Raw genomic sequence first — 20,413 nt, 5'->3', positions numbered from 1 at the left:
AGATTTACAACATTTTCCTGGTGATGATTCTAACATAAGCTAGAACACCTATTTTGAACGGGTATGTGTAGCATACATTCCTGGAAGCATGTGAGGCATGATGAGCATGGAGACACACAAAGCAGAGCTGTGAGGCTTGTGATTTGTTTGGAAGTGTTCTTCTCAGTATGACAGTTGCTTGTGTGAAGGTTAAATATTGAGGGGATGGTTATTATTTGAAGTTGTATGTTACCTTAATAAGACCTTTCAGTAATGTTACTTATCCACAGATTTACTTGCTAATTGAAAAATCTGAGGCTTTGTATGATTTGTCGTGGATACCAATTCACTATAGAAGTGTCTTGCCCAACCGAAGTGTTTTATCTTTGAATTTCTGACAGTCCAGCAGGCTTGTAGAATAAAAGATGAATTCTTACTGTTCAGGTTTTGGATCCAAATATGGACCTTCGAACCGTAAAGCACTTCATTTGGAAGAGTGGTGGTGATCTGACGCTTCATTATCGCCAGAAGTCAACGTGAAGGGAGTGGTGGACTCAGATGGTTACTCATTTACTTGACCATACTGTACTGGTTACAAGAGTAGTACTATAGAAGCCCACTGAACCCCTAAGGTAGATGAGACTTCTAATGACTCAGTATGGATGGAAAGTATACATTTAATTGAAGTGACTAATAGATCTGTAATATAGAGGAAAAAAAATCTATATGACTTAAACTAAAGTCTGTCCTCGTCTCAGCCAATGAGATGGGAAGTCCCTGAGTGGTTCGTGTTGTGTGAGGTGTACAGAGAATGGATGATAATCCAGTGCAGACTTTTGCTTCCTCCTTTTTGCTTTTGTTTTTCCAGAACATTATATCCTCATCTGCTCATGCTTGATATGAAACCATGGCCATACTAGTCGCTGTGTTCACGACATAATTCAGAACTGCACACAAGGTATTTTCAGTACATTCCATTCATAAAGTACCTACAGTGATTTTTCACAGGCTACTCAAACATTTCTGCCACTTAAAGAAATTTGGAAAAAACACAACAGAAACAGCTTCTGCATACTTGAAAGAACTGGCCCATTTAATTGTAAGTGAAGGGTTAATAATAGACTTGTTTTAGTACTGCAACTCAAATGTTGCTTTAGAGAGCTATTGACATGCAGAATGAGAACACTAGATAAATATTGTAGCAGGGCCAGTCCAGTGATGCTGTGCATCATAATAGAGTAAACATGCTTTGCAGCAACTTAAGAAATTTTTTAAAAATATGTATAACTACTTCCTGCACTGTGTCCTAGTTGTTCTAAAGACACGCTAGTCAGAATTTCTGGTAACTGTGCTCTAAACTTATGTGACATTTTGTTAAAACTTCAGACCATTCTGAAAATAACTTCATATGTTTAATGTTGAATTTTAGAAACTCCACAGCAGGTTTCATATCCATGATATAAAAATACTTATTCCTTTTTTTCCGAAGTTTTATATGAGGGTTTTTTGTTATAGATGTATGCAGATCTTCTTTTCACTGTTATTTCTAAAAATTTATTGCTGTCATAGGCTCATAGTAGTCTTTTATAGAGTTTAACTTATTGGGGGGAGGGGGTAAAGGCATTTCAACTTTTGGTGAGAAAATGTGGGACTGTCCCAGAAAACCATTTGTATCCAGAAAAAAATTACAAATCCTCATAAAGAAATTGTGTAAAAATGACTCTTGTCTGAAGCAGAAGCACAAGTGCCTTCAAAGGGCAGTATATTATTTGAGTTTCTTCAGGAGACATATGCTCTTGCCCTTCCTGTATCTTGCTATCAAGATTTAGGTTGAGGCCTAAAGAAAGTCCCAATAGATTATATTACTGGGATTGTATTGGTCATACAAAAAGTAAAATATTTTTCATTGTATTTTATTTGAAAAATATTTAAATCATTACCTTCTGCACTCCTAACCTAGCGAAACAAACTCATTGCTTAAACGAGAAAATATGGTTCAGAATTAAGCTAGCATGTCTTTTTCCCGTCTTTTGGAAGAGTCAGTTTCAGTTTTTAAACCCCATTTCTGTGTGTACTCAGTTTGACACAATTGTGCTATAATGGCACATTTTTAGTGATATTTGTGAATTAAATGGTTAAACAGAACTGTAACTTTTATTGATAAATTGTCCTGACTTGTATTTATTAATAGCAAGGGTCTATGCTTTGTTCTAATAGACACTTTTTTTTTCCTGATTGTCTTGCTATCCCTTTGTATACATTGTAATTGCTCCCAGTTATTTTGTCTGAAATTGGCCAAGGTCTTAACTTTTCTTTTTTCTAACCATCCCAAAATTGCAGTTTCAGGAAAGATTGACAGAAGAGTCTGCAATGCCAGAAGGGTAAATGATCTGTTTCACAGTTGTATAGAATAAAAGGCTTTAGTTAAAATATTTTAAAGTTGTTTTGTCTATTGGATCACTTATGCAAATATAGAAATTGGACCATTCCCACTAAATGGTTGTACTACAAAGGTGGCTCAAATAATGGAATGGCTCAAGTAATTGCAGTGCCTTAAAATTCCCTGGTGAAGATCTTGTAATATGGTTGAATGTAAGAATTTGACAGGCATGCAGGTCTTCAAATGCAAGCTTTGAGGTCCTGTTGAGGAGGAGAACGTACTCAAGTAAAGCTGTTTGCATAGGCAGTGCTTCCTTCTGTACTACAAAAATACATCATGCTAACGTACTACATCAGAAAGTAGTCTCCTGCTGTAAGTAACTGGTGACTCAAGCCATGCTGACACTGAGTTTTCTGCATGTGAAAGTTTAGCACTGTAAGAGACGAGTGGGAAATGAAGATTGGGTTACATGACACTGAAAATGATGCTGAAAACAATGCTAAAAACAGAACACCCAAAGCCTCTGCTGTGGGGACTGTCAACAGGGCTGCTCTCCAAAGAGGAGGCAGTTTTGTGCTGTGATCCAGTGACCAGATGTGTGCCCAGACACAATCACAGCTCATTCGAGCATTATTAATAAAGGTAGAGTTCCTGTTTGTCAGAATCAGAGGAAAGGCCATTGATTTACAAGTTCATATTGGAAAGGACCTGTAAATCTGTTATTTAGTGGCATAATCTGTACTCAGAAAAACATTTAATTTACCAGTAACAGGTGACTTTCTCTTAGGGTTAATACTGAAAACAGAAGAGCTAAATTCAGTAGTTACAGCTGAAGTGCTAGTATCCCTTTAGGAAGGGAAGTAGTAGTTGAAGGATTTAGCAATTAACTATTACAAGTGCTAAGAAATTACTTAAAACAAGCCATGGGCAAGGGATAATAATGTGGTTCTACCTCATTGCCAGAATTAGCAAAAAAGTGACTTGGGATTTATTAGTTTGATTGTTCATATTCTGTGGAATGGGTAATGGGGGGACTGACATTAAACTCCTCAGCCAATCTTAAGAAAAGTAGTGTGGAGACCTGCTCAAAGAAAAACCTTCACATGTTTAAATTTGGAAGGCTGAAATGTGAGCATCTGTTCATCAAGTTGGTCTGACAGTTGCTAACTCAAGGGAGAGAGGGAAGCTGCAGAGGTCAGTTTGCCAAAGTGAATGGGAGGTGCCTGGGAAGGAGAGAGGATGCATGAACCAAAGGTGAAGGCATAGGCCTGCCCTTATGTCATGAGACTGGCTACACTTTGGCTAGTGCAACACTATGCCTAGGTATTAATTTTTCTCACAGAGGTTCCTCTTGATTCAGACCTTCTACTAAAGAGTTTCTTGAACTTGACAATTACAATGAAACCTTAAGCACAGGATCGATACCCATAGGTGCTCTGATGGTTCCTGAACAGAGCCAGATGCAGTGACCACCCAGGTAGCTAATAGATAACAGAACTGTTAAAAGTACATGCAAGCTTTAATAGTTAAAGTGATTGACTAAAATAGTTTTCTTCAGTATGTGGTGAGGTCTTACCTGTAAGCAATTGCATCCTTTTTAGACACAAATTGAAGAAATTCACTTTGTACAGATATCATGCAGACATCAGAGGTATTCATTAGTGACTGAACCTGGGAATGCCCAATCTGTCTCCAAGGATATTTTGACATTGTTCCAGCCATCTGTTCTGTGGGACTATATATGCTTAATTACTTGGCATAGTTTAGAAATGTAACGTAATCCAAACAGTTGCTTTGAAATTTCCCTTGCAGCAGAAGCAAGGCAAATTAGTACTTGAGGCAAAAGCAAAGAGGGAGTATGTATAGGAATTAGTGGCAATACCCAGGAAATACCAGATTAGCGCAGTCAAATTAAATGCGATGAGTAGTTAATAGTTGCTTTCATTTAAGAACAGCCAGAGGCAGTGGTGGCTAGGTCTTTCATTCTGAGCTACTGCTTAGAGGAGAAAACATTTGCGTAGGAAGGGGGAGGTTGAGAGTGGTAAGAGCTGTGAGGAGAATTCTGAATTAAAGACTTGGCCCTGTGAGGCGTTTCATTCCTACTGAATTCATGAGGCCAGAGAGCAGGAGCACAGAGGGTGTGTGCCTGGCCAAGGTCTCACACTTCCCAAGTTAGTGCTATAGTCCTTAGTGCTACATGAATCATGCTTTTAAAGGTATGAAACCTTCCTTACTAAAAATTAAATTCTGAACTTCAAGTAGCTAGAAGTGCATAGTTCAAACCCATCCTTGCACGCTTGTGTGTCTTGATCTCTGCTCTTTGTTGCAGCCCCCCCCCCCCCCCGTAGCATTTAGCAGTTGCAGCTAAGAGGCATTCAGTCAAGTAAGGCACCTTGGATTAGCAGCTTCTAAACATAATTAATTTAGTCTGAAAGATGGATGCAGATTTTAGTAAGTGGGCAAGCCTGCTGTGAAAGTTTGAGGAGAGAAAAGTCACCTCTGCCTGAATTTGGTATTTCCACAACTCTTTCCAGTTCACCTTAAGGAAACTAACTTAGCTTAGCATCCAATACTGTTGGTTATAAAAGGTTTCCATGCTTCTCTCTGGGACACTTATTTCCGTATGTTTTTGGGGGGCTGGGATCATTCCTAGTATAGGGTTATGCTGCCTAAAGTTACCAAGCTACCCCTCTGAGAAGGGGCAGTTGCTTTTTATGCCAATCCTGACCACTCGTCAGTGAAAGGTTGCACTCCTATACCAAGTTCTGTAGGAATTAGAATTAAATGATTTGTTTTGAAAAGGAGGGTTTGATCTAGGCCTCTGACATTAGTCCTGCTTGGGGCAGTGTTAGATCAAGTTGCTGTGACCTATGTCCAGTAGAGTTCTGAGTATCTCCAGGGACAGAGGCTCCACAGCCTCTCTGCACACCCCATCTAATGTGTAATCGTGTCAGCACCCAAGTGCTCTGACACATTAGGCTTACCAGAGGCATGTCTCCGTGGAGATGAAGGCAGGAGCTTGGCCTTTTTGCAGCTGTAATACTTGAGCTTCTGGGAGCCTCTCTAGGATTCATATCTGCCCCATTCAGTTCTCAGGCTTGGCCATTGATGTTAACAGAGATTATCATATTGTGTGGCTGTACCGAGTTGCAAAGCAATGTCTAACTCAATATGCACTGCCTCCACACTGTGAAATTAGTGTAGGACACTCCCGGGCTCCATTGTCCCTTTGTCTTTTTGCTATCACTGTGCTGTTGCTGAGATAATCCTTCCAGGGTTTACAAAAGGAGGATCACTATCAGGTTTAATAGATGCTCCCAAAGTTTATATAAGCGAACAGGATGCTACACAACCCCTCCTAGGTATTTGGAAGCAGTAGCTGTTTGGGACTACACCTGACAACAGTGTATTTCTTAAAAATTAGTCATTCTGCTCATCTCAAATCAACACAAAATGCTATTTTTTTTACTTCAAAACTGGCCTGTCCTCACAGGCCTTGAGGTATGTTTCTCGTCTTTCAGCTGTATCATCTGGTATTGGACTTTCAGCTGATTATTCCCTTCCTGAATTTCCTCAGATTAAGGAATGAGATAATCACAAATGCTCCAGCTTGGTCTACAGCATGCAGTCTGCATCTGACAGGATGGCACTCCTGGTGTCTGTATTTGCAGCAATGGAAGGAAGGAAATGCAGCAGACACACCAACAGGACAGGTGGATCCACCCTTCTGTAGTATGATTTGGTACCTTCCACTCACAGGAGCTTCTGGCAATCTTATTTTAGGTTATATTCTGAAACTGAAGAATTTATAAGCAGCTCTGTCATCTCTGCATGCACCAGTAAAGGAACACTCTCCCCTTCTCCTCCACCTTATTTCAGTGTAGCTCTCAAAGCTCTAAGGTGGTGCTAAGTACTATAGCTTCATCCATATCAAAAGGTACTCTCCAACTTGTCAGAGATAAGGTTTATCATTCTAATCAAGTTCCATAACTCTTCTAGCATTTAAGTGGTACTGCTGTAAGTTCTATTTACTTAGCATTCTACTGCTAGAGGTTAAAGGTCTATACAGTTCTCTAAATTTGCACATTAAACAGGTTTTTCTTTGAACATTATGAGAAGGAATCAAGCGTTCATAAGTATATACTGATTTTTTTTCCACAAGATTCAATTAACATGAAGTAGGCTAGCCAGAGTAAATGTTAAGCTGTTTATTACTGTGACATTTGAAATTTGGACATCTCCTGCTTTGAAATTTCTAAAGGGTGCCTAGGGTACACCATCACTTAAGTAAACTGCCACAAGCTTAAAAACATAGCGTTGAAAAATGTGTAGTACTAGAGAACTGTCCTAAACAAACAGAAAACCTCACCATAGAATGCTTAGCTGTCTTTAGTCATCAGGCTCCAAGACAGAACAAAAACTTACCGATAGCTTAAATTATATATTCTTTATTCTTAATTTTGGCTATTCACACATACAGCTGTCCATTAGAGGAAGGGAAGAAGAAGAAATGTATTTTAAGAAATCTTAAGTTTTTATTCAACAGTGTATCATCTGAAGACCTGTCCCTTGTTTCGTGGCTTCATCTACACCATTTTGCTGCAGGTGAGCTGTCACAGGCAAGTCTGTGTGACCTAGACTCCCCATCCCACGCTGTTGCAATATCTTAGCCTAGTCAGTCATTCTGTTCACTAATCTCCATTGGGCACGATGCAGAAAAGCATCAGGGGGTGATGGAAGAGGAGGAGGGAATTTGACACTGTATTGTGCTAAATAAACCTACAAACTTACAGCTTAAAACATGTCTAATATTGCACCTGATTCTCTTAAGATGGCAGAGGATTTTCATCATAGTAGTTGTATCAGCTATAGTGAGGTTATTCCCAACCAGTTTAAAAATCTGTGATAAACTGCTGCCCTGAGGGGTATAAAAACCTTCAGGTGTCTTCAATTGTTACTTGTTACTTACTAATCATGTAACACAAAGGTTCAAATGGTGGAAAATATTTGAAGACAAATGCAAAAAAAAAAAAAAAAATCTAAGAAGCAATAGATGTGTTACAGTGAGTTCCATTCCAGTGCCTTAAAGTTAATGATTTTTATAAAAATACTGATTGGGGAAACAGAAAAGCATAACCATAAAAGCTATTCCTCTGTTACTAGAGAAATCAAGACATGCTCAACTCCGTTTACAAGGTTCATCACCCTAAATTCACATGGAATTGACTTGAATCTTTACTTTAATAAACTTAATTTCAAATAACCACCAGCATTCTTCCCTTGATTTTTTTAAACTGTGAGACCATCATATAATCCACCAAAGAGCTAAAGTGAGTAACAGAACACACCGACCCCATTTTGCCCTATCTATATGTTGCAATTTCAAAACTTAAACTACTTCCTTTCCTGCAAAAATAGTTTAAGAGATGTGAATAACCCTTATAGAGAAAGAGAAGGCTAAAGCAAGAAAAATAAGTTTGCAAAGTAATAAGTATGAATAAAGGTATCTTGGGGTAGAGAGGGTCTTAAAAGTCACAAGAACTATCAAACTGAGGTGAACCAGTAGCAAATTTTTCCAGCAAGTCAAAGTTGTAAAATAACTTCCTTTTAAATGCCATCAAACATACTGGGAAAGTCATCATTAAAGCTCACTATTCAGGCAGAATGCCTTCATAAAATATATTGAGGAGCAATTGTAAGCCAAACTTTAATCCAAGAAGTTGAAACTTTACCCGTGTCCAAATAGTTTTTGCATTAATTTCTCCTTTTAAGAGAACTGAATAATCTGTTGATTTTGAACAGTATTCAGCAAAGTCTGAACACATATCAAACCATCAAACCATGATGGGAGAAGATAATAGGATAGGTATTTCATATGAATTTACATACTTTTATAATATTGTCTACACTAACAAAATAGAATGGCTATAATTCTCTTAAGAGATCAGAAAAATATTCCAAGCTGTAGCATTACAGCATATTGGCTGTCTGGCAACAAAAGAAGTGTCCTTTTCACTGATCTTGTGCAGCTTCCTCTTTCTGTTCACATGCTTTTTCATCATCAGGTTTCAGTGGAGTAGTGGATAATGAGCTCTCAGTACTGTTTAGGAGTAGTTTTGTTTCTTGGTTATTTGGATCAGTTCCTAGTGTTGTTTTTGAAGAAATTTCATTAGGAAGAGCAAGAGAAGGTAAAGATGAAATTGAAGGTATTAGCTGGTCCAACTCAGGCTCCTTAACTGAACCTTCAGGATATGTGGTTAGGTGTTCAGGGTCCAAAGCTGTGGGATTCTCTGGGGAATGGAAATAGTTTGTTAAAATTAAAACCTGTCATGCTGATGGACAGTGCTCTGGCTTCCATATTTCTAGAACTTCAGCTTGAATGAAATACCTCTTAGACACATAACACAGATCCACAACTCTCATCATTTTCTGATGAAATACATAAGCTGTGTTTCCTCAGTTCTCCCAAAATGCAGATCTCTGAAGGTGCAATAAATTTTAGGAGACCACAAACCATTTGGTCTACATCGTTCTTATGCTACAGATGTTTTCTTTAGTGTTACAATTCTTACCCCTCCGTGCCCCTTCTCAAAGGGAACAGAATCCATAAGGTGAAGGATTTTTCTTTCTAAATAGAAAAGTTGCTTTAAGAAGACTGCAATTTTGTTTTCACTTTTTCAAAAATGAAAACAAGCCCGTAGTACAAAAATTGCCACTGATTTTAGAAATACATATTTTTAAGTTCAGTTTAATTTGGATCATCAATATTTTCAGTTCAGGAATAAAAGCCACATACCGCAACCATATAAGAACACCTATCAGTTTTTGCCTGTTTCTACAATGAAATTCTACTATTTCTTCCATCTCAAATCCCTTTTCTGATTTTTCAGCTAAAAGGAAAGTTTCTTAACACTGGCTTATTTCCAAAAAACATGACACTGTTGATTGGGCATGAACTGATACCATTTCAGAGATTAGGTCAGAGGTATGGCAATCTTGAATACACTTACCAAAATAAGCAGCAGCTTCGCTGTTAGACATTAACTTTTCAGTGCCTCCTAAAGTGTCTGCTGCTGGCATGTTGAAGGAGGCAGACATGTCAGAAACCTTTGTTAAGTCAGTGAGTTCAGGAAATGAAATACCAGACATGTCTAGAAATCCTGAAGGAGAGAGCAAACGTTGCAATACTGCTTTAGATACAGTACAAAATTCTATATTCAACAAGATGTATTATGTCCAGTCAGAAGACAGGGAAGTCCCCTCCCCACAAAATGCAAACAAAATAATAACCTAAAAAAAAATCTGCTGAAGTCAGTGGGAAAGACTTTCACAGATTTCATTAACCTTAGTCAGGCGCACAATATGAAAATCTTACAGCTCTGAAATCCACTGTGGTCAAAAATTACAATGGAAACATCAAGGCTCATAGTTCTGTGTTTAAGTCTCAAACTTGTTTAAGATTTTATTAGTTTACTTTGATTAGATTACTTTAAGAAATTGCTGGGGGGAGAGGGGGAACAAACAACAACAACAAAAAACACACACACACGCACAACGTACCTGGATCCATAACTCTTTGGACAGGAGGAGGAGGAGAAAGTGAGCTTTCCGGTGAATAGCCACTCATCTCTTGATCTGTGGACTGATCCAAGCTCATAACTATTTCAGAGTTTTCATTCTGAGAAGCAGGTGCCAATAATGGAGTCTGGAGTTACACAATAAGAAGGAAAATCAAAGTAATTTTTTTATACTAAAAGCTTCACCTGAAGCATACCTTCCTATGAAAGCATTCCACCTCAGTCTCCAAGTGTACCAGTTCAGAGATAATATGGGATGCCAAAACTGATAATCAAGTCACTGATTAGAACAGGCTCCACTGTACCCTTTCAAAGCCTGTATGTTCTGAGAAAAGTCCATACTAAATCCTTGTACATGTATTTTATTTTCTAGCAAGAAGGGGATTCTTCTAATGTGGTTCTCATTCATTGATACAGCTGTAGTATGTAAGTCTTTAGAATAAGGAGTATTTGGCAAAAATTTATTTCAGCTCGCCCAGATGAAAAAGCAACTGGAATACCTCTAACTGCACCCAAATGCAATGAAGAATATGAAAGAATCCCACTTGCAAGTTTGAGGAAATAAAGTGCACAGCTCAGCAATAAAGGAATCTCTCATGCTATCCTTCCTGTCATCCGCTCAGCAAGATGAGTTCTCACTTGCTCTTCACCTAACTCAATTTTATTCAAGCAAAATTGTATGTTGTCCTCAAATATATTGTATTATGAATGTTCTAACAAGTGTAAAATTTTGATACAACTCCAGAGGACTCACCAGAAAGAAAGTTTTCTTACATACCTCTGTGTAACCATTAGTAGATGGTACAGGAGTTCTGGCTTCTGATGATAAGGGTGAAGGTGGTTTGCTTTCTGGCTTTTTCTTTGATACTATAGACTGTGTTGGAATTCTGTGCAAATAGCCATATCCAATACCACATCCTAAACTGCACAAACAAAGTAGAACCAGACTTGAGAAAGGTATTCTTATCAAAGCTGTGTTTTCAATTTTGACTCTTTAAAACAAAGCGTAATAGAATTTTAGAGTACTTAACCTATAGTAAGAAAAACCTGCAAGAATCGTTTCAGTTATGATACTTAAGGAGTACTGCAGTTGACACTTAGGTATACATAACTCAGCTTTCAGTTGATTTATTTCCAATGATCTTTACAAAATATACACTCTGACTTGATCTGGATTTTGTTCTTGCTCTACTGAACGCTTAACTGTGAGAATATAGCTAGTAAATCTGCTACCAGGAAAGTCAACGTAAGTTTTGCCATTGCTTTCAACTCAAACAGAATTAGATCCAGAACATGTCTTCATAATTCTCAGCTACTTTTTTTTAATTGAAAGAGCAGTTTATGTGACAAATGTAGGAAAACAAGGCTTAACTTGAAAACAAAAAGCTAAGATCAGTGATAATACTCTTAATAGGAGCTCATTTACAGTGAGTGTATAACCTGTCATCAGTCAGCGACTGACCGCAGATCAGTACCTTCCTTCTCCACCCCAAGCTCCATTGGGAGTCACAACTACCTCTCGAATGGAGTCTGCTTCAGTGTTATAAACCATCAACTTCAGCGGCTTCCCCTCATGGGATTCAATCAGTGAAAAGAAATCCTCTGACTAAGCAGAAAAAAAAAAAAAAAAAAAAAAAAGTAAGAGTTACTCAACTCAAATCTCCAAGATAAGGGGCTGGAAATAAATGAAGTTTTTAGGCAATTATTTACTTCAAAATGAGATTAAGTGATCAATGCTAAAACCCAAAGACAGATCAAAAATCGCTAGCGTAGTTTGATCTTTAAGAGCAGCTTATTTTATTGACAGATAAAAAAACAAAAAAGTAACATTTACCTCTGTCATAAAGCATCTACCATAAACATCAACCTCCCAAAAGAGACTATCCACATACATTTGTTGTGTACACAATTAGATAAATAAATAAATAAATACAATATAGCCTTGGCAGGCATGAAGAACATCACTACTTAGAGGAACATGCCCTACCTCCTGAAGAATCTGATCAGATCCAACAATGTAGTCAGAGTATGGCTGCAGACCAGCTAGAGCTGCAGGAGACGCAGGTTCAACATCCTGTGAAGCAATGACATATGTCATCTGAAGTCACAGCTCGATAAGATAGACAAAAATCAAAAGGGAGCACTAAGTCCAAAAAACTACAGAGGGAAAGAACATTTTGTTTATGGGACAAAAAAGAAGCCTCTGAACAGTCTACATCTAGATGTAGCATCTTGTAAGGTACATGAATAATAAAAAAAAAAATCTGATCAAGACATTGTCAATTCAAAATAAGATACTTTTGAAGACCTTCAGAAGTTGCATTTATTTAAACAAGCAAAAATAGAGCAAAAGATTACGTCAGCCTTTCCTAGGCTGTTCTACTCTTTTGGCTCTCCCTCCACAAGAATATTCAAATTACATTTAAAAAAATGTTTCATGCTTTTTTATATTGAAATTACTCTGATGAAGTTTAGCCAACATAGAAACACCAATGCCAGAATGCTTTCTGCATTTGCCATTGATTCTTCAGTGTAAAAAGAAAAAAAGAAGAAGAAAAAACCTCTTCCTATCTCTCTCTCTCCCCCCCACACACACACCCACACACACGGATAAATAAGCAGCAAACATTCACTTACCGGGGCAACACTAACAGTCACCCACTACTTGTCCCTATTCAAATGGCTTAGACAAACTTCTAAGAGAGTTTCTTCCTGTATGTGATTTCAGGAGCATTTACTTTTACATAAAAGTTACTCCCAAAACATTACATTTTAAAAACATAGTGTATCAACATAAATCAGCTACCAAGAGTTCACCAGCATCTTCACATTTTTTTTCTTCCAAAGAAAATTGTTTTAAACGTTTTTTGCTAAATACAGTGAGAGACTCTCATACTTTTATCTATATATCCTTATGAAAACTCTCCTAGAATATCTGAAATTATGAATTAACACATCCTTGGAATGCTAAGTGGCATATTTCATCTGTTGGAAAAGGAAGAAAATAATATACCAATTGTTAAAAAAAAAAAAAAAAAAAGGTTCAGATTTGAATACTAAAAAATATTTTTGGCATTTACCCTCCTCCCAGAATAGACCCTAACAGCTTAAAACATATGTTAACATATTGCAGAAGTTTTGAAATAGCAATTTACATTCTGTTCTTAGCTCAGCAGCTTGCTGGACAAGCAAAGAATTCTGTCTCACCAAGACATGCCACACATGTTCATTGGCTCCCTGGAAACTGCAGAACCTCACACTGGCGCCGAGAAGACCTTGCCCTCCCCACATATTACTGGGGATCACCTCCACCTCTCTCATTTTCATTGTTTTGATATTATACACCTCCAGCTTCACTGGTTTTTCAGCATTTGCCTTCAGCAGGTCTTTCAGCATATTGTTTTCTTTATTCTATAGAGCACAGAAAGAGGTATATCGTTAACATTATTTCTAGTCACACCTGTAACACAAATATTTCAAGTCTGGAAGAGGCTGAACTAAGAACCGACGACAGTCAAAAGTTTAGGTTCTGCCTTCTATATTCCCAACAGTTCAACTTTTTGTTAAAAAAGTCAGTAGTGTCAGCTCATGTCCTTTCATATTAGTAATCTCTATTACTCACTTTAATCTCGTATTCTCCCACTCTTTATAATTACTATTAAATAGCATGAGCAATATTAGACCTCAACTATGTAGTAGTAACAATAAGCAGCAACATTTTATTTCATGCCTCTAATCCTTTTCCCTACTCAATAATCACTTAGAGTCATTGCAATCTGACCATGAAAGGACAGAATATTTAGGAACACTTTAGAGAACTATCATTATTTCTGTAAGGTATTAGCCTAGACTGACTAATCCTCCACTGCAATCTGCCATTATAATGATCATTTCCAGAAAGACACACACACTAATAGAAGCAAGGCAAAACTAAAGAATTCAGCTGGTATGTGAGGCATATAGTCAAAATTGTGAGCCTTTTAAACAAAAAATATGTTAAAATTTACTCAGCTCTATGATCCTGGTCTTCAAGCGTAAGCAGGCAATGCCACATGGCACCTTTCCCCTTGTTAATGATTTTTTTTGTTTTATCAAGTGTTGCAACAAGTTTGTTTAAACATATTTTGAGCTCTTACCGCTGACTCACCATTTCAATATTCACCTTGTGGCAGAAAGTATGCATAAGTGAGTAATATAATGAATGTTATGTTAAGTCTGCTAGGAAGTTAGGGTGATTAGAGACAGGCAAGTCTTTTCCTCCGATGTGAATCCAGACAATCAGAGAGGATTTTAAACATCACTAAATTTTATATTACGTTTTTAACACCATATGTGATGTCCAATATGACAAGCTATCTCTACTGCAACAGCCTTATCTTCCACCTTTCATCAGTACAATACTGTATTTTATTCAGAAGAAAAAAATGTTTTGAGACTTACAAGCCTAGTGTGTCCTATCGCAATAATGAAATCAAAGAAAGGTTCCAATCCTCCTTGCTGAGCTGGAGAGTTTTCTTGAACCTGCAAAGTGTACATTTTATTTTTATTGCATATTAAACTGTGGTTACGTCAAGTGACAGTATTAATCTTTACACTTAATTCAACATTTACTTTTGAATTGAACTAGAGATGAGATATCGAATAAGAGCTCTTGGGAAGCCGTCCAGCACTGTGATTTTGTTTTTATAGTTTTACTAATAACGACTGTCCAAATTAAGCTGCAGAAGGCAGTTTGTGTACTACTGTACAAGAAATGTATTGTGATGCAGAGTGCACGGCATGGAATTACTAAACACTAAGCACTTTGGAGAAGAGCTTAGTTTTCAATAAGTTAGTTCAGGATTTTCTTACATGCTAATTGCTTGAGCACATTAAGAATCCCTGGTTATATGACAGCCATTCAATTTTTCCATAAGCACAGACCACGATCCACAGCACATTAGTATAGGAACACCAAAGCGAGTACTCTACAAATGCATGGCTATCTACAAGTACTGCTCAAAAAAAAGAGCTTGCCATAACTTACAAAAGTTTTTAAGAAAAGTTTCAGATAAGAGTCACAATGTCTCAATTTCAATACAAACAAGTTACCGTAACACAGACGCAATACAGAAATACAGAGAACACCTACTAAAATGTAGTTCACGCTGGGAAAAAATAATAAAATAAAAATTATGTAAAACTTGATATATATATAGGGTATATGAGAGCATATCCATTTAGAAGTATGCTAACAAAGCAATGGAATATTAACAGAGTCATTGCAAACATGCTAACAATTTGCATTGGTTGTGACTTTGCTACTACTTTTTTGCAAATTTGGCAATACAGCCCATAACCTGTAACATACTTGAGGCCTGAAAGCCATCCCACGCTTTAAATACTAAGCTACAACCTGGACATCATCTGAACTAAGAAGTTGATGGCTAGCACAGTCCACCATTCCCTGAGAGCTATACATACCTTACAGCAGTTTGGTAACAAGGTAAAATATCATTATAATCCTTTCTTCTTTAAATAGGTAAAGCTGCATCTATATTAGAGCTTTTCCTGACAAAACTGTCTATGTGAGTTAAAAAAAAAAAACAATATTAGCAGAAGTTTATGAAGCAGAAATCTATGCTTTATTATTACACAGTCAAGACAGACTACTGTTTACCACAATTTGAGTAGAAATCAGTAACTTTCACCACAGTCCTAAATTGTATCAATGGCAAGCAGCCAGTTTGCACTGAATCAACCTAAAGGTAAAACGTTTAGGTATAAAGAACTGTTCCAGTTCTAAATCAAGTGTAAGAAGCCTTACAATGAAACTATCATGGAGCACAAGCTCAAGGATTAAAATGTACACAAAACGAAATGAATAAAAACTATTGTGTGGCAATAGTTTACGGAGATCAGCAGGTGTATAAGGGCGATGCAAATTTCCATATGAAGTTGTCAGCAACAAAGAACTGCAGTACTCAGTGTCAGAACGACACTGTTTTAGAAGTGCTGTTGTACGCATTCCCTGGAGAAAAAACGACTTTGTTTCCTGCACACTGTAGGTCATGGAAATCTTCAATCACCTTCCAGTAGAGACAGCTAAGCAGTATGTTACACTTAACATAAAAGGAGGAAGTGTTTCATGACCTATGGATTTTCCTGATTGAATAACTCAGTTGAGGGGATAGATGAAACAGACATATACAGATACATAAGGATACTGGTACCCTAAACACAACTGGCTTGAGAGTACCCTTAACACATGTGACTGGATGAGGGGAGGGCAGTGGATGTTGTTGACTTTAGTAAGCTTTTTGACATTGTCTCCCGTAGCATCCTCATAGACAAGCTAATGAAGTACAGGCTCGATAAGCAGCGAATGAGGTGGATTGAAAACTGGCTGACCTGCCCTCAGAGGGTTGTGATCAGCAGCATGAAGTCCAGCTGGAGGCCAGTAACTAGTGGTGCCCCTCAGGGGTGAATACTGGGGCCAATACTGCTTAACCTCTTCATTAATGTCCTGGAAAATGGCTGATACGCAAGAGGCCTGCGCTGCCATTCAGAGGGACCTCAACGGGCTGGAGAGATCGGCTGAGAGGAACCTCATGAAGTTCAACATAGGGAAGGAATAACCCCGTGCACCAGCACAGACCATGGGCTGACCTGCTGGAAAGCAGCTTTGCAAAGAAAGACCCAGGAGTCCTAGTAGACAAGTTGACCATGAGCCAGCAACGTGCCCTTGTGGCCAAGGCAACCAGTGGTATGCAGGGCTGCATTAGGAAGAATACTGCCAGCAGGTCAAGGGAGGGGATCCTTCCCCTCTACTCAGCCCTGGTGACGCCACATCTGGAATACTAGGTCCAGTTCTGGGCTCCCCAATACAAGAGAGACATGGAGCTACTGAAGCGAGTCCAGCAGAAGGCCACAAAGATGATTAAGGGACTGCAGCATCTGTCTCACAACGAGAGGCTGAGAGAGCTGGGGCTGTTTAGCCTGGAGAACAAAAGGCTCAGGAGAATCTTATCAGTGCTTGTAAGTAACTGAAGGGAGGGTGTAAAGAAGATGGAGCCAGACTCTTTTCAGCGGTGCCCAGTGACAGGGGGCGAAGGGCACAAATTGAAATACAGCATATTCCATTTTCATAAGAAAACACCTTTTCGCTGTGAGAGGGGGCTGAACACTGGAACAGGTTGCCCAGGGAGGTTGTGGAGCCCCCATCCTCAAAGACATTCAAAACCTGCCTGGACATGGTCCTGGACAACCTACTCGAGGAAAGGAAGTTAGACCAGATCACCTCTGGAGATCATCTTCCAACCCCAGCTATTTTGTGATTTTGTGATGTTGAGGAAATATGAACTGCCAATGAACTGGAAAGCAGCACGTGGCAATGACGTTCCCACTCTTGTTCGGAGAGGGAAACAATCAATTAAAGGACAAAATAATTGATGCAATAACTACAACTTATCAGCAATACCTCTGCCCATCTCCTAAATCCCAAGACAGACGTTTAAACCAGCGTACGTGCAGACAACGTGCCAGGGACAGGAGATATGGTAAGTCTGACTCTACACGAGGCATTTGTGAGCAGCGGCCCTCGGGAAAGCGCTGCCTGGAGCGGCCCGAGGCCCCGAGCCCAGGAAACGCAGCCGGCCGCGGGGAGGGCAGCGAGGCCGCGCCCGGCGGTCGCGGCTGCCTCCCGGGAGCGGGCGGCCTGGCTGCTCCTCCCCTGCCTTCGTGGCAGCTCCCCGGCGGCAGCGAACAGGTGCGGGCCGGGAGCGGGGCCAGGCAGCGGGCAGGCCCGAGCCGCCGCGGGCCCCGCGGGAAAGAGGGACGCGACCCGCCGCCGCCTGCCTCCCCTCAGCGCCGCCCGCCCCCCGCGCGCCCTCCCCGTCCGGGGCCCGGTGAAGCCCCGCCGCAGCCCTCTCACCCCGTGAACGTGGAAGCCCTCGGCGCCGCCGTCGGGGACCTCGGAGCTCGAGCCCAGCCCCATGCCCACCCGCGTGGCGCCGGCAGGCGCAGCCGGACGCGACCGGACCGGACCGCTCCGCACAGCACGGCGGCTCCGGCGGCAACAAGCAGCCCCCCGCCCCGCTCCCCCCGCGCCGCAGGCCTGAGCAAGCGAGCGCCGAGCGACGCGCCCGCCCCGGCGCACGGAGCAGAGAGGCGGGCGCGCCGCCTGCCTCCCTGACGGGCTGCCAGCTGCGCGCGCGTGACGTGCGGGCGCCCTTAGCGACGGGGGCGGGGCGCGCGCGAGCCGTTGCCGGGGGCGCGCGCGAGCCGTTGGGGCGCCCAACGGTCGGCAGGGAGGCGCGGGGGCCCCCGCGGCATCTCCTCTCCTACCCCCTCGACTTCGGAGCTGCCGCCATGGCCGCCCCCGCCTCCCAGTCCCTGGTACAGATGGTGGGGAGCAGCCGAGCGGCTGCGGGGGAAGGACTGACGGACGCTGCCTCTGGGAGAGGGGAGTGAGGGGGCCTCCGAGGCTCGGCAGGACTTGGCTGAAGCTCAGAGGCTCCGTGAAAGTCTTGAGGAGGGCTTGAGCCCCCCCTTCCTTCTCGGGTCACGTACGGAGACGAGGGGCTCCCTGAGCTCCTGTGCCTGCTGCTCAGGGCTGGCCCTGCGTTTTGGGAGGCGGCTGGGTGCTCCCTCGCTCTCCCCTCATTTTAAATGAAGCAGCTCTGAACTTGGTGGTGTGAGCGCCATGATCCTGGTCGGGTGGGTAAGGTGCGATCTCAAAGTGCCGGCACCAGCGCAGGCGTCCTTCCCCCAGCCCCCGCTGCTGGACTTGGGCTCCTGCTGTTTCTAGTTTCTGAATCCTGGGCGGGTTTTCAAGGGGGAGCGCTAGGGACCTGCTTTCTCAGCTATTCCCGCTTGAAAAGCCCGAAGCTGCTTCCATTTCAAATCAAAATCGGGATGCTTAATCCCTGGATTGGGCAGCTAGTAGTAAAGGTGCAGGCGAATTAGACTTTGTTTCTAGAGTCTTAAATCATTTTTTGGTTTTGGCAGGGGGAAAAAAAATTCTTTTGTAAATCAAATCTATTTCTTCAATGTATGCTCTCAACAAATCCCTGAAAAAAACAGTCGACTCCTCATTCTAACAGCCTTTAGTATATTACAGAACAAGGTTATTCTTTTTAGCAATGTATATTTAGCACATTTTAGAAAGAGAAAGTGTTTCCCCTCTGTTCCTCCATCTAGGCATATATTATATATTATGCTCAAGAAAAATATTTCCACCAGCTGAGACAATTTGCAGAGTTAGAGCTCAAGAAGCAAATCAATGATCCAGTGTTGCTGTTTTTCAAGGCATATGGAACCTTGTGTTTAGGTAATTATTAAGAAGCAGTGATATTTACTTTCACCTCAAATTTCATGTGTGTTCTACCCTTTGTTTTCTTTAAGATGAGTTCTTCTGTTTCTGCCTTTTATTCTTAGTTGGAAAAGTTCTGGAAGATTTTGGAATAGTAATATTACTTTGAAGTATTGTTATATTAACATAGTTAAAAAGATAAAAGCATCCATTTTAGTAAAACTGATTGGTAGTTACTGCTTTAGCTTCTGAGATGTGATTTTTTCAAAGGAGGAAATACGGTTTTGTCAACATAATTTTCGTGGTTCAAGGGTAAAGACCAAAAAGATGCGTAAAGACAAAAGAGGGGAAAAAAGCTGCTTTCTTTGTCCTGTGCCATTGCTTCCACGTGAAACTCTTAAATTCCCTATCGTTTCAACAGTTATTTATGGCTGAAAACTATACGTGCTGGCTGACCTTTCTCCAAAGAAAGATGAGAATCGCAAGAGCCTTTTTAAATAACTTTTTCCAGTGTTATCTCTAAGATGGGATTGCAGATCTGTGCATCCTTTTCATTGAGCATATGGTAGAAGGGCAGAAGAGCGTGAAAGTGTTCAGAAAAAATAGTTTTAAATGTTTTTCTGTGTTTCCTGATATATATATTTGGGAACCTAATTGCATAATTACAGCTTTTCTTAAATTACTTGGAGGTTTTTCAGAGCATCTTTTATAACAGATGGACCAGTGGAAGAACTGTAGTGTTCACTGTCTTGTAACTGTATTTCTACAAACAATAGAAGTAGTAAATCTTTCTTGAAACCTAACAAAAGTAGATACCAGAGAAGAGAGTCTGGTCACAGTTTAAAAGAAGTACTTAGGAAATGTAAGACCACAACAAAAAAGGCTACAGGAATTGTTTGCATTTGTGGTCATTGTGGAAGGTAGTGAGGAAGTTCTCATGCCCAAACATTTCTTTGTAGGGAGCTCATCAGAGGACCTGTCTTAAACTGAGGTGAAGGTCAAAGATACTGTGGAACAGACAAAATGAAAAATAAGGAGAATAAATTAGATGATAAAGATGAAAATAATTAGATGGTATTTACCCAATCGTTTTAGAGGAACTCAGGAATGAGATAGCATGCCTATGAACAGTTTTATTTAACTTCTTGCTCATTGGCCCCAGGGGACTAGAAAGTAGCAAATATG

The 20,413-nt window shown here is 40.3% G+C and overlaps 3 protein-coding genes across 5 annotated transcripts in view; 2 read left to right on the top strand and 1 right to left on the bottom strand.

The window, feature by feature from the left end:
• The window catches only part of WDR48 (WD repeat domain 48), a 29,126-nt gene extending 26,715 nt beyond the window's left edge, over positions 1-2,411 (top strand). For both annotated transcript variants that reach the window (XM_026096765.2, XM_064505709.1), the window contains exon 19: positions 424-2,411. In XM_026096765.2, the coding sequence (XP_025952550.2) occupies positions 424-519 (96 nt within the window). In that variant the 3' untranslated portion in view covers positions 520-2,411. The remainder of the gene's footprint in view (positions 1-423) is intronic.
• A 4,380-nt stretch (positions 2,412-6,791) lies between these two features.
• GORASP1 (golgi reassembly stacking protein 1) lies at positions 6,792-18,105 on the bottom strand. 2 transcript variants are annotated; one of them, XM_064505710.1, is made up of 10 exons: positions 17,849-17,979; positions 15,400-15,499; positions 14,377-14,457; positions 13,144-13,347; positions 11,924-12,010; positions 11,412-11,542; positions 10,715-10,859; positions 9,920-10,064; positions 9,370-9,519; positions 6,792-8,649 (listed from the first exon to the last, which is right to left on the bottom strand). In XM_064505710.1, the coding sequence occupies exons 4-10, from the start codon at positions 13,330-13,332 to the stop codon at positions 8,372-8,374; spliced, it is 1,125 nt and encodes a 374-aa protein (XP_064361780.1). In that variant the 5' UTR covers positions 13,333-13,347; positions 14,377-14,457; positions 15,400-15,499; positions 17,849-17,979; the 3' UTR covers positions 6,792-8,371. The 2 variants fall into 2 exon arrangements, with proteins under 2 accessions (XP_064361780.1, XP_025952528.1); XM_026096743.2 differs by lacking the exon at positions 15,400-15,499 and having other exon boundaries at positions 17,849-18,105.
• Positions 18,106-18,619: 514 nt separating this feature from the next.
• TTC21A (tetratricopeptide repeat domain 21A) overlaps positions 18,620-20,413 on the top strand; it is a 41,105-nt gene continuing 39,311 nt past the window's right edge. The window contains 2 exon segments of the mRNA XM_064508062.1: positions 18,620-18,637; positions 19,081-19,246. Coding sequence (XP_064364132.1) covers positions 18,620-18,637; positions 19,081-19,246 — 184 coding nt within the window.

The sequence above is a fragment of the Dromaius novaehollandiae genome, chromosome 2, assembly GCF_036370855.1.
Source record: "Dromaius novaehollandiae isolate bDroNov1 chromosome 2, bDroNov1.hap1, whole genome shotgun sequence".
NCBI lineage: Eukaryota > Metazoa > Chordata > Aves > Casuariiformes > Dromaiidae > Dromaius > Dromaius novaehollandiae.
Note: the sequence above shows the minus strand (reverse complement) of the source record. Positions and strands in the feature narration are given on the sequence as shown.

What these genes read in the sequence shown, in the direction of transcription:
- GORASP1 (XM_026096743.2), bottom strand. Translation starts at nt 17,911, where the DNA reads ATGGGGCTGGGCTCGAGCTCCGAGGTCCCCGACGGCGGCGCCGAGGGC. An exon ending in GCTTGGGGTGGAGAAGGAAG is followed by an intron (nt 10,860 to 11,411) that starts GTACTGATCTGC and finishes TTGTTTGTGCAG; the next exon opens with TTTAGGATGTGGTATTGGAT. An exon ending in CGAAGCTGCTGCTTATTTTG is followed by an intron (nt 8,650 to 9,369) that starts GTAAGTGTATTC and finishes TCCATTCCCCAG; the next exon opens with AGAATCCCACAGCTTTGGAC.